Source organism: Miniopterus natalensis, chromosome 6, assembly GCF_054644295.1.
Source record: "Miniopterus natalensis isolate mMinNat1 chromosome 6, mMinNat1.hap1, whole genome shotgun sequence".
In the NCBI taxonomy this organism is placed as follows: domain Eukaryota; kingdom Metazoa; phylum Chordata; class Mammalia; order Chiroptera; family Miniopteridae; genus Miniopterus; species Miniopterus natalensis.
The window spans coordinates 2327244-2345831 of NC_142086.1; the positions used below are offsets into that span (position 1 = coordinate 2327244).

Sequence of the window (18588 nt, forward strand, 5' to 3'; positions counted from 1 at the left end):
GTCCAGAGACCAAAAATAAAGGAAAGAGTCAGGAAGTCTTCACCTTTGCAAGACTGAAGTCAAACAAACTCTAAAATATAAGCAGCAGCTAATGAGCACAGTCCAAACTAAAGATCTAGAACAGAGGAACAAAGAGATTGGGCTGGGGCTGGGGCAATCGGGGGCTTGCTCCAGGCTGGACACGGAGTCACAGGAGTGCAGGGCCTCTGTGGGTGGGCGCTGACTAGCGGGAGTTGTAGGCAGGGCTCCACAGCCCCGAGGGAGGGCTAGCTCTGCGACCAGGAGGCAGCGCACTGAAGGGCATCGGGGAGGAGGCAGCAACATCTAGGGTGAAAAGAGAGACGTGTGAGCGACAGAGCCCAGGTAGTGGCACTTCCTGAGAGTCCCCTAAACAAAGGCCACCAGAGGCTTTCCCAGATATGCCCTGGGCTCCTCTGGGCCACAGACCAGAATCCACCTGGTGCTTGCTGAGCTGGCCCTAAGAGGGAAGGAGCAACACCTGGTCATGCAGAGAGGCCTGGGGTGTGACCCCTGACCTCCCGGAGCTCCAACAGAGTCTCAGGATGGCAGAGTAGCATCCAGTCTGTGGTGCATGCAGGGAGGGGCCATCCACCTGGATAGCAACAGCCTCCAGGGCAGAGAAAGGTACATGAACAGACTCCAGGGTGAGCAGAGGGTCTGGAGTGTTGGGGAGACAGTGCAAAGGCCCTGATGTGACTCCAACACACAGGGAAGGAGAGTGGGGAGGTGTGCGTAGCCAGGGTGAGTGCCCTGTGGCAACAGCTGGTTAGCTGTCTGAGTTATAAAGCAAACAAGCTGTTGACCACCCCATGCCTTTCATGGGCGTTGGTTTGCAGGCCTAAGAGGAGCCTAGTAGGAGACTACGACTCTGGGGCCCAGCATGCATGTGGGAACTGGTTGCCTAGAAATGCATCTATATACAAAACTATGCCCTCTGTCAAAAAACTCACACCCACCCTGAGAAGCCTGGACCTGGTCAGTAGACACCAGTCCAAGGATTTCTTATATGTGGGGCAGGGAACCCGGAACGGGGAGCAGGGCTGCTGTGTACAGCTGTGCAGACTGGGCACTGCACAGAGGTGCTCCCTGGGGCTGTGCGGAGTCCCCATGGCCTTGGGGCCACCAGAGACCACAGGGCTGTTAAGGAGAATGGGTCCTGGCATTGTTGCCCACCTGGGAAATCCCTTATCAGGACTGCCCGGAATCCTTGTCCTAGGTCAGCCAGCCCAGGCCCAGCTTAAGAGTCCACTTGCAGTGGCCAGGCAGATGGGAGCCAGGCCCGGTGTGCACACCTGCAGACAGAGCTCCCTGCCGCCAGCCCCTCCACCCTGCCCAGCTCTGCCTGAAAAAGCTCCCTGATGCAGCACCCAGCACCCAGGACCAGCATTGGAGCCCACAGCTCCCTCTGATGAGCTCCCGGATCTGCCCCTGGGCCTCATGCCAGGCTGCTCCTTGGTGCTCAGCACCAGGCCTGCTGAGACATGGGATTGAGGGCTTCAACTACCACTTTTCCTAGGACCCCTCCCCTTCATCCCAGTTCTGTCTGGCTGTGCTTGCAGGGTGGCTACTCACAGTGGGAGCTGTGCCAAGGGCTGGCTTGGTGGGAAAGGGCTGGTCGTGGGGTGAGTTCCTGGGGGACACAGATGGCGTGGTATGCTGCAAGACCCAATACGTGGCTGGTTAGAGCAAGGTGGGGGAGGGGAAGCAATCCAAGGGACAAAAGTAGCCTGCCTCACCTATGACCATGCCCGCGGTCCCTGCCAGCAGGGCGAAGAGGGTGAAGAACATGACTTGGTAGGAATCCAAGAAGTGCTGGAAGAGGCTGGCTCCGTCTGCAATCAATGAAAGGCAACTTACCAAACTGCTATGTGGAACTCTCTCGTGTCCGTGTGCACTGTCAGAGGGCGGGATGGCCTGCACCAGGCCAGGGGCAGTGTCTGGTCCCATGGGGCTGGCACCCCAGTGCTGTCCCCTTCCCCTGGGCTGCCTGATCCCACCCTGCTCCTCCACACAGCCGCCCTCCTTGGAGGAAACGCCCTGTTCATGGAGAGATGCAACACCACTCCTCAGGGAGGCCTGAGGGTAGGACAGGCCCCTTGGGGGAGTCAGGGAGGTGTGGGCTGCCAGGGACCAGCCACATGCTGAAATGCTATGGCGTGAGCCAGAGCCATGGCAGCAGAGGTCGGGGCAAAGGCACAGAGCAGGGACTCCGCAGCTCTCAGAGCAAGGCTGAGTGCACCACAGGCCCAGCACCTTCTGCCCCAAAGCCGCTCCTCCTCTGGGGCCCAACTCAGCACAGCCCAGGCCTCATCCCCAGCCCTGTCAAGGACCCTCCCTCCACCTCAATGAGCTGTCCTGAGCTTGGCAAGAATAAGGCAGTGGCCTCAAGTGTCCCTGACAATGGTCCTACCCCTTTAGTCCACTCCCAAACAGGCCAGACCAGGTCACTTCCCTGCCCTCAGAAGAAAGCCCAAGCCCCTGGGAGCATTCCAGGCTCCTTCCAGCTCCTCTGGCCCAGCCCCTCGCCCTGCACAGCACCCAGGGTCTGTCTGGCCACACCGCCCGGCCCCTGGCCACTCCTCCTTCCAGATCCAGCTGCAGCAGCCCCGTTGAACTGCAGCCCCTCCCAGCTGAGGGGAGACTGCCCGCCTGCTGCCCACATCCTCAGCCACATCTCTGGGCTCACTCCTCTCCTTCGGGGGCTATGACCCCTGTCTCCCTACTGGGGAATGGGGGCCGGGGAAGCGCTCCTCAGGCACCTGCCCAGCACAGGGTCTGGGACACGGCATGTAGAGAATACGTACCTTCGTTACCGCCCTAACTGTACGTGAGGGAGGCCCTGCTCTAATGCTGTCCTCGTGCCCCTGACTTCTATCTGGGAAGACAGGCAGAAACCGCACCCCTCAGTGGGATTAGCGACCGTGCAGGTGGTCACTGAGGAAACACAGGGGAAGGATGCCTGGACTGACGTTTGGATTTTCAGCTTCTAGGAGAAGGTAACGTTTGAGGAAAGCTTTAGAGGAGGTGGGAGTTTCGGCCAAGGGACTACCTGGGGAAAAACATCCCGGGCAAGGGAACAGCAGATGCCAAGTGCTCTAGCTGGGATCTGCACACATTCCAAAAACTGGAAGGAGGCCAGTCTGGGTGGAGCAGGGAGCACAGGGGAAACGAGTCACAAATGGGTCAAGAGGGCAGGCCATGTGGGGCCCTTTGGGGACCTTGGAGAGACTTGGGCTTTATCTCCCAAGGAGGCTGGAGCCATGGCAGAATGCTGAGCACAGGAGGGGTACAATCCAGCCAGTTTCACAGGCTCCGTCTGGCTGCCTGTCAAGAATGGACTATGGGAAGCAATGTGTGCGGGGCTGCCCTAACGGGTAGCTTTCATTTCGTGGGACATTCTGCATTTCTGACTCCTCCAGTTCCCACTCTTCCAGGTTCCCACTAAAACCCAGGGCCACTCCAGTCTGTCTCTCCATACCCAGGTCCATCCCAGCTGGTGCCCCGCCCATGACTCACAGGGACCAGGCCCTCGGCGGTCCATCACAAAGGCCACAGTTACTGGGATGGTGATGGCTTGGCTCGTTGCAGGACTGGAGAAGGTCAGGGTGGTAGACACAGGCCCCTGGCTGCCAGCTGCAGGGTCCGAGATGCCAACTGTGTATGTGATAAAGCTGGGCAGCCCCAAAGACTTCTCCTTCTCGAAGGCCAGTACAGCTGGGGACCCCGATTTCACCTGGGAGAAAGGCCAGGTTGGAGGGAAGCACCCACCGCCACCTGACATGCTGTGTCCCTCCGAGAGCTGGCGGTACTGGGCACGCTTCACGGCCAGCACGCCCCTGCGACACAGGGGGCACACTGCCGATGCTTCAACTGTTTTTAAGCAAAGGACAAGTCAGCATCACTGAATTCTAACCACGTGCTCCTTTAAAAACGCTAAACGGACATGAACTGTCACCAAACACCAGATTTCAAGGCAAGCAGCCTGGCACTCTGTTAATGGTGGCTCGGTCGCAGCCCAAACTCAGGGCCTGGCGGACCTACCGTCACCGAGCACTGCACTGAGACGAGAGGAGGAGGCCGCAGCGGAGCCAACAGCCCCACGCATCAGCCCTGGGCCCTTCCCACGTGCTGGGCTCTAGGACATCACTCGCCCACCATTCGGCAGATGGGGAAACTGAGGCTAGAGACAGGGACTTGTCCCCAGTTGTGCATGAGCCAGTGACAGGCTATGGGCTGGGCACTTCTTCCTGCCCCATGTCAGCAGCATCCAGGCACTGAACACACTCATTCAATCATTAAATGTTCACTGAGCACCGACGCTGTGTTCAGGGCCCTGCACCAAGTGCAGCCCTTGCATTCTTAGCTTCTAGTTGGGGGAGATCAGCAGAAGTCACAACAATTAATACAATTAATAGGCTAATAGAAACCAATAGTGCTATGGGGAAAAGAGTGAGAGTGTTAATTATTTTTATATTTTATTTTAAAAAGAGGGGATCTAGGATCTCCATGTTCCACCAAGCCCTCTCTGCCTCCTGGTCCTTCCTCATGCCCTAGGCTTGTGTGTCGATGCCACTTACCTCCAGGTTCTCCAGAATCTCCATGGCACCGAAGACCTTGACCTCGGAGCTGGTGTAGTGGTTGCTCAAAAGGATTTCAGCCTGGTCGGCATACAGCCCTGGGCTGAAGGGCACCTCAGCCCCGACCTGTTCTCCAGAGAAGCGGCTGCCCAGGAGGTTGGCTGTGACCAGCAGCGTGGTCTTCCTCATGCTCAGGTGTTTCAGCTGCTTGTCTGTCAGTCTGTGCATCACGACTGAGCACAGGTACCGACCTGTGGAGACGAGGGTGCTCCACTTTGTCCCTTTTCCCACCCGTGCCCTAACGCTATTCCTCTTTTCCGCTTTTTTAACTGGAGAACTCCTACTTATCCTTCAGAGCCCAGGTGAGGCGTCACCTCCTCCAGGGGTCTCCTAGGAAGTCCTTTGTCAGTATCTTCAGCCCAAACACCCTTTTAATAGCCAGCACTCTCCTTCACTGTCTCAGAATCCTCTACTGCCCGGGTCCCCACTGGACGGATGCTCTCTGGGGCAGGAGCATCTGGCCCAGCTCTGCAGCTAGGGCCCAGCCAGCCTGGCTCAGAGCAAGGGTGACTAAATGGTGACCAGCAGGCCCCGTGACCACTGCAGGGCGGCAGGTCAAGCTGCAGCTGGCTCAGGGTATGCCGAGGCCCAGGTGCAGTCAGAAGTTCTGTAAAGGCCCGAGTGGGGCTATTCTGGAGTCTCACGTCCTCTGTGCCTGACTCAGAGCAGATCAGTGAGCTGAACAACCAACCTTGGAAAGCTCCCTAACCCTAAAACCCAGATGCCTGATTTAGAGTCCCTTCTATGCCCATGCCTGCCAAGGGCCCCTAGAGGAGTGCCCTCCACGCCTGTGCCAGCTAAGCTCCCCTAGGCATGTCAGCTTCCTTGGTGTCCCTGTTTCTCTTGTTCAGATGCAGAGAACATCACTCCCCCTGGAACTGCGTCTTTGAGCAGCCAGGCCCGGGGTCACTGGGTGCCGACTCTGTGCTAAGCCCTGAGCATGGCCCCCACACATGCGCCCTCATGATGCATCTCCCGTTCTCAGACAGTGGCCTCGGTACCGAAGATAATTTGGCGCTGCTGCCAGAGGGAGAGAGATGCAGGGTGAGCCCTGGGCCACTGGCGCTGCCAACTGGGCTCAGGCTCTGTCAACTTCTCCCAGTTAAGACTAGGCTGCATATTCTTAGAAAGAACTAAAAATGCTCACTGACTGTCACCAGTCATCACAACACGGCAGCTGCCACTGAGGACGCAGGACACACGCTGCTCCGCGTGGTGTCACAGAATCACCCCGAACCCCCAGGTTGAGGTGGAAGCACACCATCCTGCCAGGCAGGCGCTCTATGATGCTGGCCTCAGCTCCACAGCCCTAGTTCCTGGCATGCTGCATGGCCCTCGACTATTTAATAAGGACCTTCCATCCCTCTCCGAGCCCTGACCTGCAGGTAGAGCAAGGTGCCACCTCATTTCACAGAGAAACGCAGTCTTAACACCTGCAGGCTCGGAGCTAGGGAGAGCGAGTGGTCGAGCTCAGAGTTTCCACCTCTGAACCATGTCCTTCCTGCTGGGTAGGTGGCTGCTGAAGATGTCGACGCCCCACCCAGGAACACCCGCCTCGTGCAGAAGACACAATGCGCCCCAGAGCCAGTGACAGCGCCAACGCCCAGCTAGGCTCCTGACAGACAGCCCCTCTGGACAGCCAGCCACTGCGAGTCAAATGCACTGAAGGCAAACCCTCCATGCAAGTCAGTTTCCACTTTCAAACCCCTGGAGACTTACCCATAGCAGCATCAAACATTGGCTCTGCAGCAAAAATGTCACATGCCGGGAAATCAAAGACGTCCTGCTTGAACTGGACCTGGCAGCTGAGGAGGGATTCTGGATGCAGGTTTTTGATGACTTCCACCTGGGCCAGGGAGCACTCACCTAGAGATGGGGAGAGGGGGAGAGGGCGTGGGCCAGGCCTCTACACCTGCCTGAAGAGCACCAAGGTAAGGAGCAGGGACAGGCCACATGGAAGCTGGCCGGGCCACAAAATGGCAACTGCACCCCAAATTCCTCCCACATGAGGCCCCCAAGATTGCCTAAAGCTTCATGATGGTACCATGGTTTATAAAAGCTAAGGACAAATTTTACAGAGGAGGGGATCATCCTGAACCCCAGGCAACTTCAGATCAGAATTTCAGCATGTGTTCTAGAGGTTGGGTCTAGGGTGTGGTGGTCAGCTGTGGCTTTCTTTGCTGCCACAGGACTGAAGCTGCATTCCCAGCTAAGGAATGACAGTTTCTGGGTGGCAGGCCCTTTTAGGAAGATTCCTTTCATGGCTTCTGCTTGTGGATCGCTCGAATTTCTAAAAAGCTGGAAGGAGAAGGCCAGTGGGGCTTCAATGTCCTCTTTGGAGCTGGCATGAGTTTGAGTAGGAAAAGCACACAAAACCCCAGTGGAAGGGCACACTCGCTGGGCCCCTACGCAGACTGCCCAAGCCCCACTCACTCTCTACCTCTCAGGTTAGAGCTTGTATCTCCCATGGTGACCATCACTTTGGACGTCGTGACCTCCTCGAAGCTGGTATGGACAGGGCGGATATGACGGGCTATGATCCTCTGAGGGATGCCAATCACTATCTGGAAGGAAGGCAAGGGAACCTCACTGAGTGCTGTGTGCGTGCTGGCCAATGTGGCCTGGGATGCAGGGACTGCCCATTTCACAGGTGATAAAACTAAGGTTCAAAGCCTAAATGATGTGCTAGAACATGGCAGAGCTGGGGTTAGACCCGTGATGGTCGGACTCCACAGCCCAGTGGCTCTCCCACTGAACAGGTGCAGGAAGCTGAAGAGCAGGCCTGAATTCATCCATCAGCCTGGGGTGCACTGGACACTGGCTCCTGTGACAGGTATCATCACTTCTCTGTTCAATTTGATTAATCTTTCAGCAAAGAGAAAAGAATCTACTTTATTCTACCGCCGTTTATTCAAAATAAAGCAACCTGGCCTGAATGCAAACTCACCAGCCCTCAGTCAAGGGCCCTCAGTCTTCCCAGATCTCCCCTGCTCATCCCTTTGCCCTTCTTGCAACCCAACTGCAGGCCCCCACCTCCTCTGCAGAGCCTGTCCGCCCTGTAGTCCAGCAGGCCCAGCTCCAAAGCAGCCTTCTCCAGCTGGAAGGCTACCTGCCCACTCTGGGCAGGCACTGAGCACTTCCTGCCTCTTCCAGATGTGAATTCTACCAGAACTTGGTCTCCTTGAGTGTGGGGATGGGTCCAACTCTCCTACAAGTGCTCCCAGCCATGGCCGATGCAGGGCCATAGGCAGGCCCCAGGTCCGGCAGTGGTGACCTGCACCCCTGTGCTGGCACCTCCCACCCTCCCCAGTCTTCTACTCCTGTCTGTCATACTCTGCTCTCTCCCTGCTTCCTCTCTGTCCTCCACATTCTGGAGAGAGGGCCCAGGCCCTGTCCCCACTCCCCTCTTGCTCTGGTGTACCTTGCACTTTCCCACCCACTCCCAGGTCTTCAGGAACCATCTCTGTGCTGTAAACCCCCACCGTCATCTCCGGCCTTTTGTCCGGGAGCTCCAGGCACACCCACCCAGCTGCATCCCCACCAGCCCCACCTGGAGGAGCTCACGCCCACCATGCCTCAAAGTCACTCATCACCTTCCCCCAATCTGGCCTCCCCTTCTGTGCTCCCTCTAGCAGCAAAGGACCAGCATTCACCTCGTCACCCAGGCCAGACCCCAGGGAGTCCTCTCCAAGGCCACCTTCTCTCTCATCCCCCACTTCTAAATAGTCACCAAGCTTTGCTGACCCTTCCTCCTGAATCTCTCCCAAACTCACCCTCAGTTTCTGCCCACCCAATGGTGCCAGCCGAGGGCCATCCCTGGTCTCTTGGCTGCTTCCTTTGCAGCCACTCCTCCTCTCTTGGGCTCTTAGGCTCTGCTGGGCACCAGGTGATTATTCCAAAACTTACCTTTGATCCATGCCAGTCTGATAAAAAAAAAAACGGATGAACCTCTACTGCATCTAGCATAAGCTTCAGCCTCTTTGCCCTGGAACAGTGAGAGTACAGCTAATCCTACTGAGCACTTGCTGTGCGCTGAGCACCATTCTCGGAGCTTCCCACACGCTAACTCATTATGCTCCGCAGCACCACCACCCCCATGTTACAGGTCAGAAAACTGAGGCACAAGGAGACTAAATAACTTATCCAGATCACACAGCCTCTCAGCTGGGTGGTCCAGCTGGGTTTAAACTCAGGCAGCCTGGCCCCAGGGCCTCCATACTTAACCACTCCATGGAACTACCTACCCATAAATTAAAGCAGTTATGACTGATCACAAAGCAGGCTCCCTTTCCCCACACCTTATATTCCAGCCACCAGGACTGGGCTCTTGAACCCTGCACACCTCTACCCATGCCACGCTCCCTCTGTCAGCATCCCTCCCCAGGTCCCTGCCCCTCACACCCCGAGTAGCTCATTCCAGGAGAGCATGGCTGTATTAGGCACGAAGTGTCTCTCTGCCACTGGCTACCCAACTGCAGAGCTGCACAGTCAATGTGCAGGCTCCGGGTGGCCCTGCGGGATTCAATACCAGCAGGCTGGCTCTGGAAACGAGGCACATGGGTGCAGCCAGACGTGCTCATCGATTCATTCTCAGCCGAAGATAATTAGGAGAGAGCAGTTTTGTTCGCCTCCAGAAAGACTCAAAGATTGCTGGAGGAGGTTTACCTTTGCCAGCGATGCCAAATCGCTGTGCTGGCCTGCCCACAGCACAACTCCTGAGAAACGCCCACACAGGACACCCTGCCCTTCCAGGCACAGCTTGAGTCGAGTGGGAGATGGGATCAACCCTAGGAGATGACCTCTCATCATCACACCATTTGAACATGGGGAGACAGAGGCTGCAAATAAAAGGGCACTTGTCCCAATCCCAAAGGTAAGTGGGCGGCAGACCCCAGACTCATCACTCCCAGATCCTGGCTGCCTCCGAAGGCACTGACACTTATTTCTTAAAGAAAAGGGAATCATTCAGTTCAAAAACTGAAAGTTTCACCCCAAGAAGTTCAGCCATGCCTCTCGGGCCACTGAGCCATGTGTCCTGAAGCCCACCTCCTTGTAGGTCCTCAGGTGCCCCGCAACCTCGTAGTAAACCATCACGGATCCCGCATCCCGGGCCACGGCCACTCCTGTCTTGGGGTCTATGTGGAGGACGTTGTTGTCTGAGGAGCTCCAGGTCCCGGAGACACCTGGGAGAGAAAGCCCCCGAAGTCAACCATCTTTCCCACATCTGACGCCTGCCAAACCCCACCTCGCCCGGTGACAGTGCCAGCCTTCATGCTGCCCCGCCCCGTCCCGCAGGACGGCCCACAGAAGCTCACTCACCCTCCTCAGGGTAGAACCGACGCTCTGCCTGCTCTGCCGCCTGGCGCGGCTGGCTGCACCCCGCACACTCCTGGCTGCAGCCGCCTGAACCACCTGCAGCTCTACCGCACCTGCTTACCGCACAGCTGCACCCTGCCAAGAACCAGCCCCCTCCCACCCCCAGCACCTCCCTGCTTGTCCTCTGTCACTCCCGTCCCAAGATGACCTGGGTCCTGGCCCTCCAGGCCACCCTCTGCATGCCCTTCCCCATTACTTATCAGTCCCTTTTTACCAAGCAAAGCAGGTGTCAGGCTCAGAGCTGTCACTAGACAGCATTTCATTAAAAGCCAATCACATTATACAATAAATACAATAAAAACTCAACAATCATGTTCTATTTATGGCAACTTATATTTGCTTTTCTTTAAATGCAGTGTTACTTTTCTTTTACTTAAGTAAAAAAAAAATAGGGAGCCAATTTGAAAAAAATTAAATAGATGGTTGTACATGTAGCACATGGGTGTACAGGTGGCCGGGAAGGACTGGCCTTTGTAAGCACTGAATTGGCTCCATGCTATTCTCTGTTTCAGTTTCCTTCCAGAGGCATGGTGTCCGACTGGGCGCTGCTGGGCACAAAGCTCAGTGAACACACATTCAGTTTCTCAGCTGCACGAGTCACATTTCAGCTATGCACCACCAGTGGCCACTGCGTCAGGTAGGCACAGGACACGTCCACAGGGGCAGGGCTCTACTGGACAGGGGTTGGCACAGGGTCACGTGGTGGGGGCTGTGTGTGCCCTAAGGTCTCCGATGCCACCATCCAGCCTGGCAGTCAGGTGAAAGTGGCTACCGACAAGTAAATGAACGGGTGTTGCTGAGTTCCAATAAACTTTTATTTGCAAAAATGAGGCAGCAGGCTGGCTGTGAACCAGGGTGGCAGCCTCCTGACTGCTGTTCAAAACATCGTCCAAATTCTACTGGCACACCTCCTACAGCAGGAAGCTAAGCACCTCCCCAGGGACGCCCTTTCTGTCTTTTTGAGGGTTCCTCTGGCCAGCACCCCTTACCTTCCAGGCTAACCAGAACGGTAGCCAGACAGAGGACATCCCCCACCACCACCGCTCCAGACAGCTCCGGGGAGATGGCATGTAGGACGGGCAGTGGGATGAAGTCAAAGAGGCCCGCGTGCGCCGAGTCCCACACGCTGAGCAGCGTCAGGCCCACGCCGAGGGTGCGCACAGTGCAGGTGTCCTCGGTCACGCCCTTCCCGATCTGCACAAACTCCTCTCTAGGCGCAGAAGTGGTTGGGGGCTCTCAGTCTCAGGAAGGAGGCCCGGACTCCAGAGGGAGAAACGCAGGCCAGTCCTGCGCCGGGCAACACCTTTTCCTGACTGCCGCCCAGACGTCACTCTGGCTCTTGGCCACCCAGTGGTTGCTCCAGCTAAGAAAGCACCACAGGCCTAACAGGCCTGCCCTCACCTCACCTCTGGAGGAACCTGGGCCTCTGCCACCCCCACACTGCAGAGGGGGCGCAGAGGCCAGAGAGAAAAGCGACCCGCGAGTGCTGTCCACAAGGAGCAAGCGCATCCCGGGGAGGCACCCCTGCCCTCTGCCGTGTCACCAGAATAAGCAAAGCCTCCGCCCAGGCCCTCACCTGTGAGACAAGTGTAAGAATGACCCCTCTTCACAGGCTCGCTGTGAGCACTGCGCCAGTCAGCTGTAAGTGCCCGGACTAGAGCTCTGCCCACACCAGCGGGCTGTCAGGTGAGGCTAGGACTGGGCAGGCCACGGTGGGGTCCCTGGCTTCAGACTTCCCTCCACCACACCTTCTGACTCCTGAGCCCCGACCAGTCCCTTGGAGAAAGGCTCCTCTCACAAAAGGGCCAGTGTGACTTCTGCAGGGTAGCCGAGGGGCTGTAACAACCCAGCTCCGGCTCTCCTAGGGCAGCCTACAATCCCGGACTGACAGACGGCCAGGACTGTGCACAGAACTCCACGGCTGGCAGAGGCACTCACACCCACGGCCTCAGGTGATGACTTTTGGGACTAGGCCACGTTCCCATCCTGAGAGGTGTAAAACAGAAGTCTGGAAAGGTCTGACTTGCCCAAGTTCACAGGCCCCATAAAGAGCAGAGCTGGGCTTGAACCAGGTCTCACTCTAAACCCAGGTTCCTCTGCCAGGCCAGCCCCCCATGCCTGGCCTTGACTATTTCAGCAATAGGGGGTTCATCTGTCACAGGGCCCCTGGGAGGGCCAGGTTGCTATGGGCACCGGCACCTGGGCACAGTCTTCCATGCCCCCACCCCAGTGCTGCCTAGAACGACTCCCTAAGCCCTACTGCATCCTCCTGGTCTGATGCCTCTCTCTCCTCTGGGCGGGGTAGTGGTTCTCAACCTTTAGAGTCTCGTGGAAGCTTCACTAAAATACAGGTTGTTGGGCCCCGTGAGCATACACTTCTAAGAGTCCCCAGTGATGTGGATGATGCTGGTCTGGGGACGACACTTGAGAACCACCTCTCTAGTGGACTCAGAAGCTTCAGCAGGCCAACTGAGGCCATGGTGCTCTCCTCTGCCCTGGAGACCACCCCTCGCCCCTCACATTAGGCCTGAGGCTGCAGCTGCATTTCAGAGGGAGTCATCCAAAAAGAACTGCACTTGCAGCCGGTGGGACCTGGTATTCAGCCTTCTCTTCCAGGCTATGGCCCTAGACCAGAGGCTACAGTCAAGAGCGAGACATTACACAGAGGGGCCCCACAAAGCCTGCGGTCAGTGAGCACTGAGCACTGGAAGGTGAGTGCCTTGCTCTGACCAACTTTTGTGATCCTATAATTGGGGGTTCACACCCACGGGTGACAGGGCCAGGACCATGGCCAAGGTTGTCAGCACCTCCTCTGCCATCCAGCTTTCAAAGGTACACAAAAATCTTAGTATAAACCATCCAACTGCAACCCCCCACATCTGTGTTTTGCTTCCTGACCATCAGGGGACATCCCCACCCAATAACATCCCACCACGGAGCAAACAGAGGCTCCCAGCCACACTCCCTCCTCCTCCTGCCTCTGGACCAGGCCTGCTGCTTCCCCTGGTGACTGGGCAGTGGTGTGCCCCTTCTCCTAGAAACCCTAAGTAACAAAACTTTCCTTTCATTGGCATTAGCATCTTCGTGTGGTCACCAGCCACCTCTATAGATTAACGTAGGTACAACTGAGGCATCCTTCACAGGAGGGACGAGCAGCACCCAACCCTACCTGTTAGTTGCAAAGTTGAGGACGGAATTGTGAGCATGGAAGACATCTCCAGAGTTGTCGTGGAAATGGACAGTGAAGGTCACAGTCATTCCCAAGGGCAGGGCCACCAGGGCCTCGTTGTTCTGGGTGTGCAGGGCAGGGCTCATGGAGAGCCTCAGGTAAGACACCGGAGCCACCTGAAGGACAATGAACATGTATGGCAGCGACTGTGTTGGGAAATGGCTGCCCCAAAACCCACCTCCCAAGGAGGAGATGCTTGCCTCCAGTTGGTCCCCATCTCAGGAAGGACTAGGGCTGGACCAACAAAGGGCAAAGGCCCTGCCCCCAACAGTATCCCAACCTAGCGACAAGGTTCCCACCTCCCTGCACAGTGAGCCAATCTAACCCACAAGAGTAAAAATCCATGACTGCAAAATTAGATTATTCACATTGCAAAGATATCCTGGGCTGTGACCGCTCAGTCCTCAGAAGCCCCAGCTCTCTGGCATTTAAAGCAGGAGCACTGCCTGCTTGGACTGTGGAGGCAACACTGCCCACACGCCTGCAGCTGCTCCATGAAAAGAGCGGATGGGGAAGGAGAGAGTGATGGGAGCCCGTGCATTCAGTGGAGCTTATCGTGTTCCAGGTATCAGCTGGCCGGTCAGGACCCTGGGGTGCAAGTTCCAGCAAATCATGGACCTTGCTAGACCTCAGTTTTCCGAACTATGACCAAGGTCATTGCAATCTATAATCTCCAAAGACCTTTGGCTCCACAGCCAGGTGCTGTAGCTTTTCATCTAGGACCTTTGCCCCTGGCCTTTCCAAAGTAAATTCTTACATGGGATTTCTCAGCTGAAAATACTCATACACCTGAAAAGGGAGAAGTATTACCCCAGCACTCCTGCCTTTACTGCTCTAAAAACAACAACGGGCTCCCACCTTTACTGCAACGACGATGGTCTGGTTGGCCCCGAATGGCTCTTGGGCAGTCACTTCAACAGTAGAAGTCCCAGTCGTGGGCCCCGACACCAGGAAGCCTTTCTCATTAACATGCACGACAGGAACCTCCTCGGACCCGTTCAGGACACGGTAGCTCAGAGATGCTGTGCCATCCCTTTGGAAAACAAAGCAGAGCTGTTTATGTGTGGGTGGTCTGCCTCTCCAGTCACCGACAGGAACCTATTTGGGAAATCCAAGGTTCCCAGGAAAGCATCTCTTCTCACTGTCCCAAGAGCAGCACTTGACGTGGCTGGTGGGTGGGGAGGGAAAGACCATGAGGGCTGATTTTCTCTCATCACTGCATGTGGCATTTACTGTAAAACACCGTTTTGAAGCAAATTGTTTTCAATTTACTGAAATAAGGCAGCCTGGTGTAGCAGAAACAAGACAGGGGCTTTGAGTCAGACCGAACCTCCAGGCAGTCCCAACGCCTGGGAACAGCTGTGTGCCTTTAGCACATTGCGTCCCCCTGTGGTCTCCTGAGCGTGAAGGGGAAGCAATGCCCTTTTTCCAAGGGCGGTAACAGGGTGAAATGAGCTACCTGCTCTGACAGCGATCTGCACAGCCACGGGCACTATGCACCGGATGAAGACAAATCATGCAGCATCGTGTTTCTTACACACTTGTCAGCATCATGAAGAAAAGCATGGCTTGGTGCCCTAGCCCCACAGACCCTCCTTAGTGCACTTGCAACAAACATTAGTTTCTCTGCCTCAACTTTCAACCTCCTCTTCTCCTTTAACCTGCGAGTACTCCTATGCATCCTTCAAAACCCAGCTCCAGCATCTCTCTGTGACATGTCTTCCCTGACTCCACTGGAAGGCCCTTCTCTCAGCTGGGGCTTGAACATCACACTTCTTTTCATTATGGCTCCTATCGTGCTGCCTCCCCTTTCCCCACCAGGTGCCTTAAGGGCACGGTGTGTTTTCCACCTCTGTTCCTGGGGCCTGGCACACAGCCCAGCATGTAAGCAATCTGGTTGAATGAACACCATGTGTATGTTTCAGGGAACATGTAAGTGCTCCTGTGGTCCTCACTGCCCCCATCTTGCAACAGCAGGCCCCATGCAGGTCACTGTCACCACAGGCATCCCCTTGGAAGGCAAGGTAGGAATCGTGTTTGCAGACACGCTTTAAAAGGGTGCTTCTCAACAGTCACTGTGCATGCCCATTGCCAGCAGATCCTGTCCCATTCAAGCCAGGTCTCAGGTGGGGCCCGAGGTTTGCATTTTCTTTCTCTATTGATTTTTAGAGAGCGTGGGGGAGGCGGGGGAGAAAGAAACACTGATGTGAGACACATCAATTGGTTGCTTCCCACATGTGCCCCAACTGGGGCCAGGGATCAAGCCTGCAACCCAGGCACATGTCCGTGACTGGGAACTGAACCACCACCCTGTGGTGCTCGGGCTGACACTCTAACCCGACCCACACCGGCCAGAGCCCAAGATGTGCATTTTCACATGCTCCCAGGTGATGCCCATGTAGGTTTGTGGACTACACTTTGAGTGGCAAGTCGAAGACCACACGGGCATTTGGAGAATTTAACACTTGCAAGTTGGTACTTTCCCCTCTAAAGTACTGGATTCAGCAGCAGGCATCAAACAGTGTCTAGGATACAGGGCTTCGTGATGAAGGAGAGTGGGGTGTCCACACAAAGAGGAGAAATGAGAGGCCACACCAGTGCAACGCCAAGAAAGATGCCCAGAGCACCAAAACAGCCACAGCTGCAGACGACTCTGACAAATGAGTTGCTGGACCAAGTGCAGATTCCTGACCTTGCTAAACACCAGGTCGCGTACCTGTTTGTCCGAAGTTTTATAAACGAGTTGGGTGACATTAGTATTTGTTCTGCTTCTATTTCAGGGTTCAGCAGCAACAGCTCTTCAAATACCTGAAACAGAGGCACATTTCATTTCCTGCAATACACTGGAGTCACGTCAGGCATCTGCTTCTCTCTCAGTAGGGAGAGCCAGGAGGGGCCCACAGATAAGAAACTTGCGTGCAAGCGCCTGTCGGGTAGCTGGTGCTGTGCTGGGAAGGGCTAACCGTAAGAGAGGCCAAAGGTGTGATGAGGAAAACCAGGCAGGTGCACACTGTGTGCAGCATGGGCCTCTGCTGTACCCAGGGGTGGGGGAGCACCAGGATGTGTGCACAACAGGCAGCGCGCAGGACTTCAGGGCCCAAGGTCTTGCTCAGCCAGAACCAAGCCTGGAGACAGCACCATCTAAATTCTCCGTTCTCTCAGCAAGACACCCTGAACTCACCATGACCATCTCAGAGCCACACCCCCCCCCCCCCCCCCCGACCCCTCTATCCCGCCAGGCTCTCTCTGGACCCACACAGAGTGGAAGTGGATGTGGGGGCATGTTGGTGACCTCAGGCCAGCAAAGGAAAATAAACCTGATCTGATAATGTTGGGTAGAATCTGATCCTGTCACTCCCTAGGGGCCCTGGGGCCCTCGATGGCTGCAGGGTTTCCAAGAGGAAACCGACCTGACCCCTCCCTTCCAGCACCATGTTCTGACCATATAATAGTTAAGCCTACATTTTTTTGTGTGTAAAATGGGTTTAAAACTAGTACTTCTTGCCATACTGGTCTCAAGAGCCCTGGGATTCACTTGCACGTGTGGCAGTGCTTCCTAAATGGGGAGCAACAGCCCTTGACAGCTGCCTGGGGACGTGATGTCAGGAGAGCCCTTCTGCCTCACTGACAGGCTCGGACAGGCCTGCTGTGCAGGAAATGCATAAGTGTTTCCCTCTTTACTCTTAAGCATGTGTTCTTTGTTGTTCTCTTTAGGTGGGGCTGAAGGTACAAGATATCTCACTTTCCTGTTAAGTGAACTATAAGAAAAGCAACTGTGCAAGGCACCATGGTAAATGGCAACGGGCACTTGGCCTCACTCTCAGGGAGACAGCACAGAGTGGTGGGGCCTATGGCAAACTGGAGAGCACAGCTCTATTGAAGGGGTGGCTGCCTCTCATCTCCTGCTGTGCTGCCATATGGCAAATGCATGTCTTCAGGACAAGCTGCAAAATGGATTTTTACACAGAATCTATTTTTAAATGTTTGCAACAAAGAAAAATTGTTTCAAAGTACTAAGTGAGCCAAATGAAACACATCTGTGGACTGGATCCATCTTCTCTGAGTTTCTGATGTACTCAAAATTCCACCTGCTGTGAGCTAGGGAAACCAAGGCAAGGGGACATTAAATGACCTACTGCAGTCAGAGTTTGGAAGCTGCGATGCCCTGTCTTTACTTCCACGGCAGGTGCTAAAACTTAATTTTAACCAGAAAAAGCATGTGCTTGTGTGTTTATGCATGTTTATGTGCACACACATGCACGTCTGTGTCTGTGCACATGTGTGTGTCGGTGCCTGTGCACAATGTTCATGGGAGGCAGAGCTGCGGGGCTGGCAAACAGGCATTTCCTTCTTTGAACATCTGCTTCTTTACCCCTACTGGGGTAAGAGAAGGTTCATTTCCTCTTGCAGAGGAGCTTGAACCCATTTCTTTTCTCATAATAGTTGAGGGTGTGTTTAGTTTTTCTTTGCAATTTAGGAGGACCAAGGGGTCCTGAGTCCCCGGTCAGCAGAACAGGGTCCCTGCAGCTAAAAATGCTTGTCAGAGCAACTTGTCAACTCCTCGTTTTGCTTGTTTGTTTTTAATATATCTTTATTGGTTTCAGGGAGAGGGAGAGAGACAGAAATATCAGTGATGAGAGAGTCATTGATCGGCTGCCTCCTGCACGCCCCAGATTGGGGATCGAGCCCGCAGCCCGGGCATGTGCCCTGACCGGGAATCGAGCCACGATCTCCTGGATCCTAGGTTGATGCTCAACCGCTGAGCCATGCCCGACTGAGCAACTCCCCGTTTTGACAGAGGGGCCCAGCGGGGCCAAAGAGGCAGGAGGGTTGGCTGGAGAGATGCGGGAAGCTGAGCCCTGGGCAGAGGACTGCTGAGCTCAGAGTCCTAAGTGGGTAGTGCGTGCCCCAAGGGCTGTGAGCAGGCCACCCCCTCTCCGAGGCTTGGTCTCCATCTGTGAAGGGATGGCCACACTGTCTGCCAGGCCAGGCCCCCACAGGGCCCACCACCCACTGACTGGGAACTGGAAGGGCCAACACCCGTCCCTTCCACCCCGCCCTCAGGCCTCAAGGGGCACTGGGAAATGGGGAGATGTGTCTGCCCATTAGGTCCTCTAAGAGTATTCGTAAAATAAATTCAGACAATTACATTAACAGCCAGCTCAGACTATTTCCCAGCCTCTTCTTCCCACGAGAGCACTGAGACTCCAGGCTCAGAATGACTTTCTATTTTGGGAACACCTGCCCTTCCCTCGCCTGGCCTGCCAGACAACTCCTCCCTCCTGAAATGCCGTTCCACTGTGCAGCACTCAGTCAGCCAATCTC

At 55.6% G+C, this 18588-nt stretch overlaps 1 protein-coding gene across 1 annotated transcript in view; it reads right to left on the bottom strand.

The window, feature by feature from the left end:
- Positions 1-223: 223 nt before the first annotated feature.
- NUP210 (nucleoporin 210) overlaps positions 224-18588 on the bottom strand; it is a 93107-nt gene continuing 74742 nt past the window's right edge. The window contains exons 29-40 of the mRNA XM_087818509.1: positions 15980-16071; positions 14122-14296; positions 13204-13379; positions 11024-11244; positions 9705-9841; positions 7099-7222; positions 6378-6524; positions 4599-4849; positions 3538-3754; positions 1758-1853; positions 1594-1677; positions 224-324 (exon numbers count right to left, since the gene is read on the bottom strand). Of these exons, the coding sequence (XP_087674635.1) occupies positions 224-324; positions 1594-1677; positions 1758-1853; positions 3538-3754; positions 4599-4849; positions 6378-6524; positions 7099-7222; positions 9705-9841; positions 11024-11244; positions 13204-13379; positions 14122-14296; positions 15980-16071 (1821 nt within the window). The remainder of the gene's footprint in view (positions 325-1593; positions 1678-1757; positions 1854-3537; positions 3755-4598; positions 4850-6377; positions 6525-7098; positions 7223-9704; positions 9842-11023; positions 11245-13203; positions 13380-14121; positions 14297-15979; positions 16072-18588) is intronic.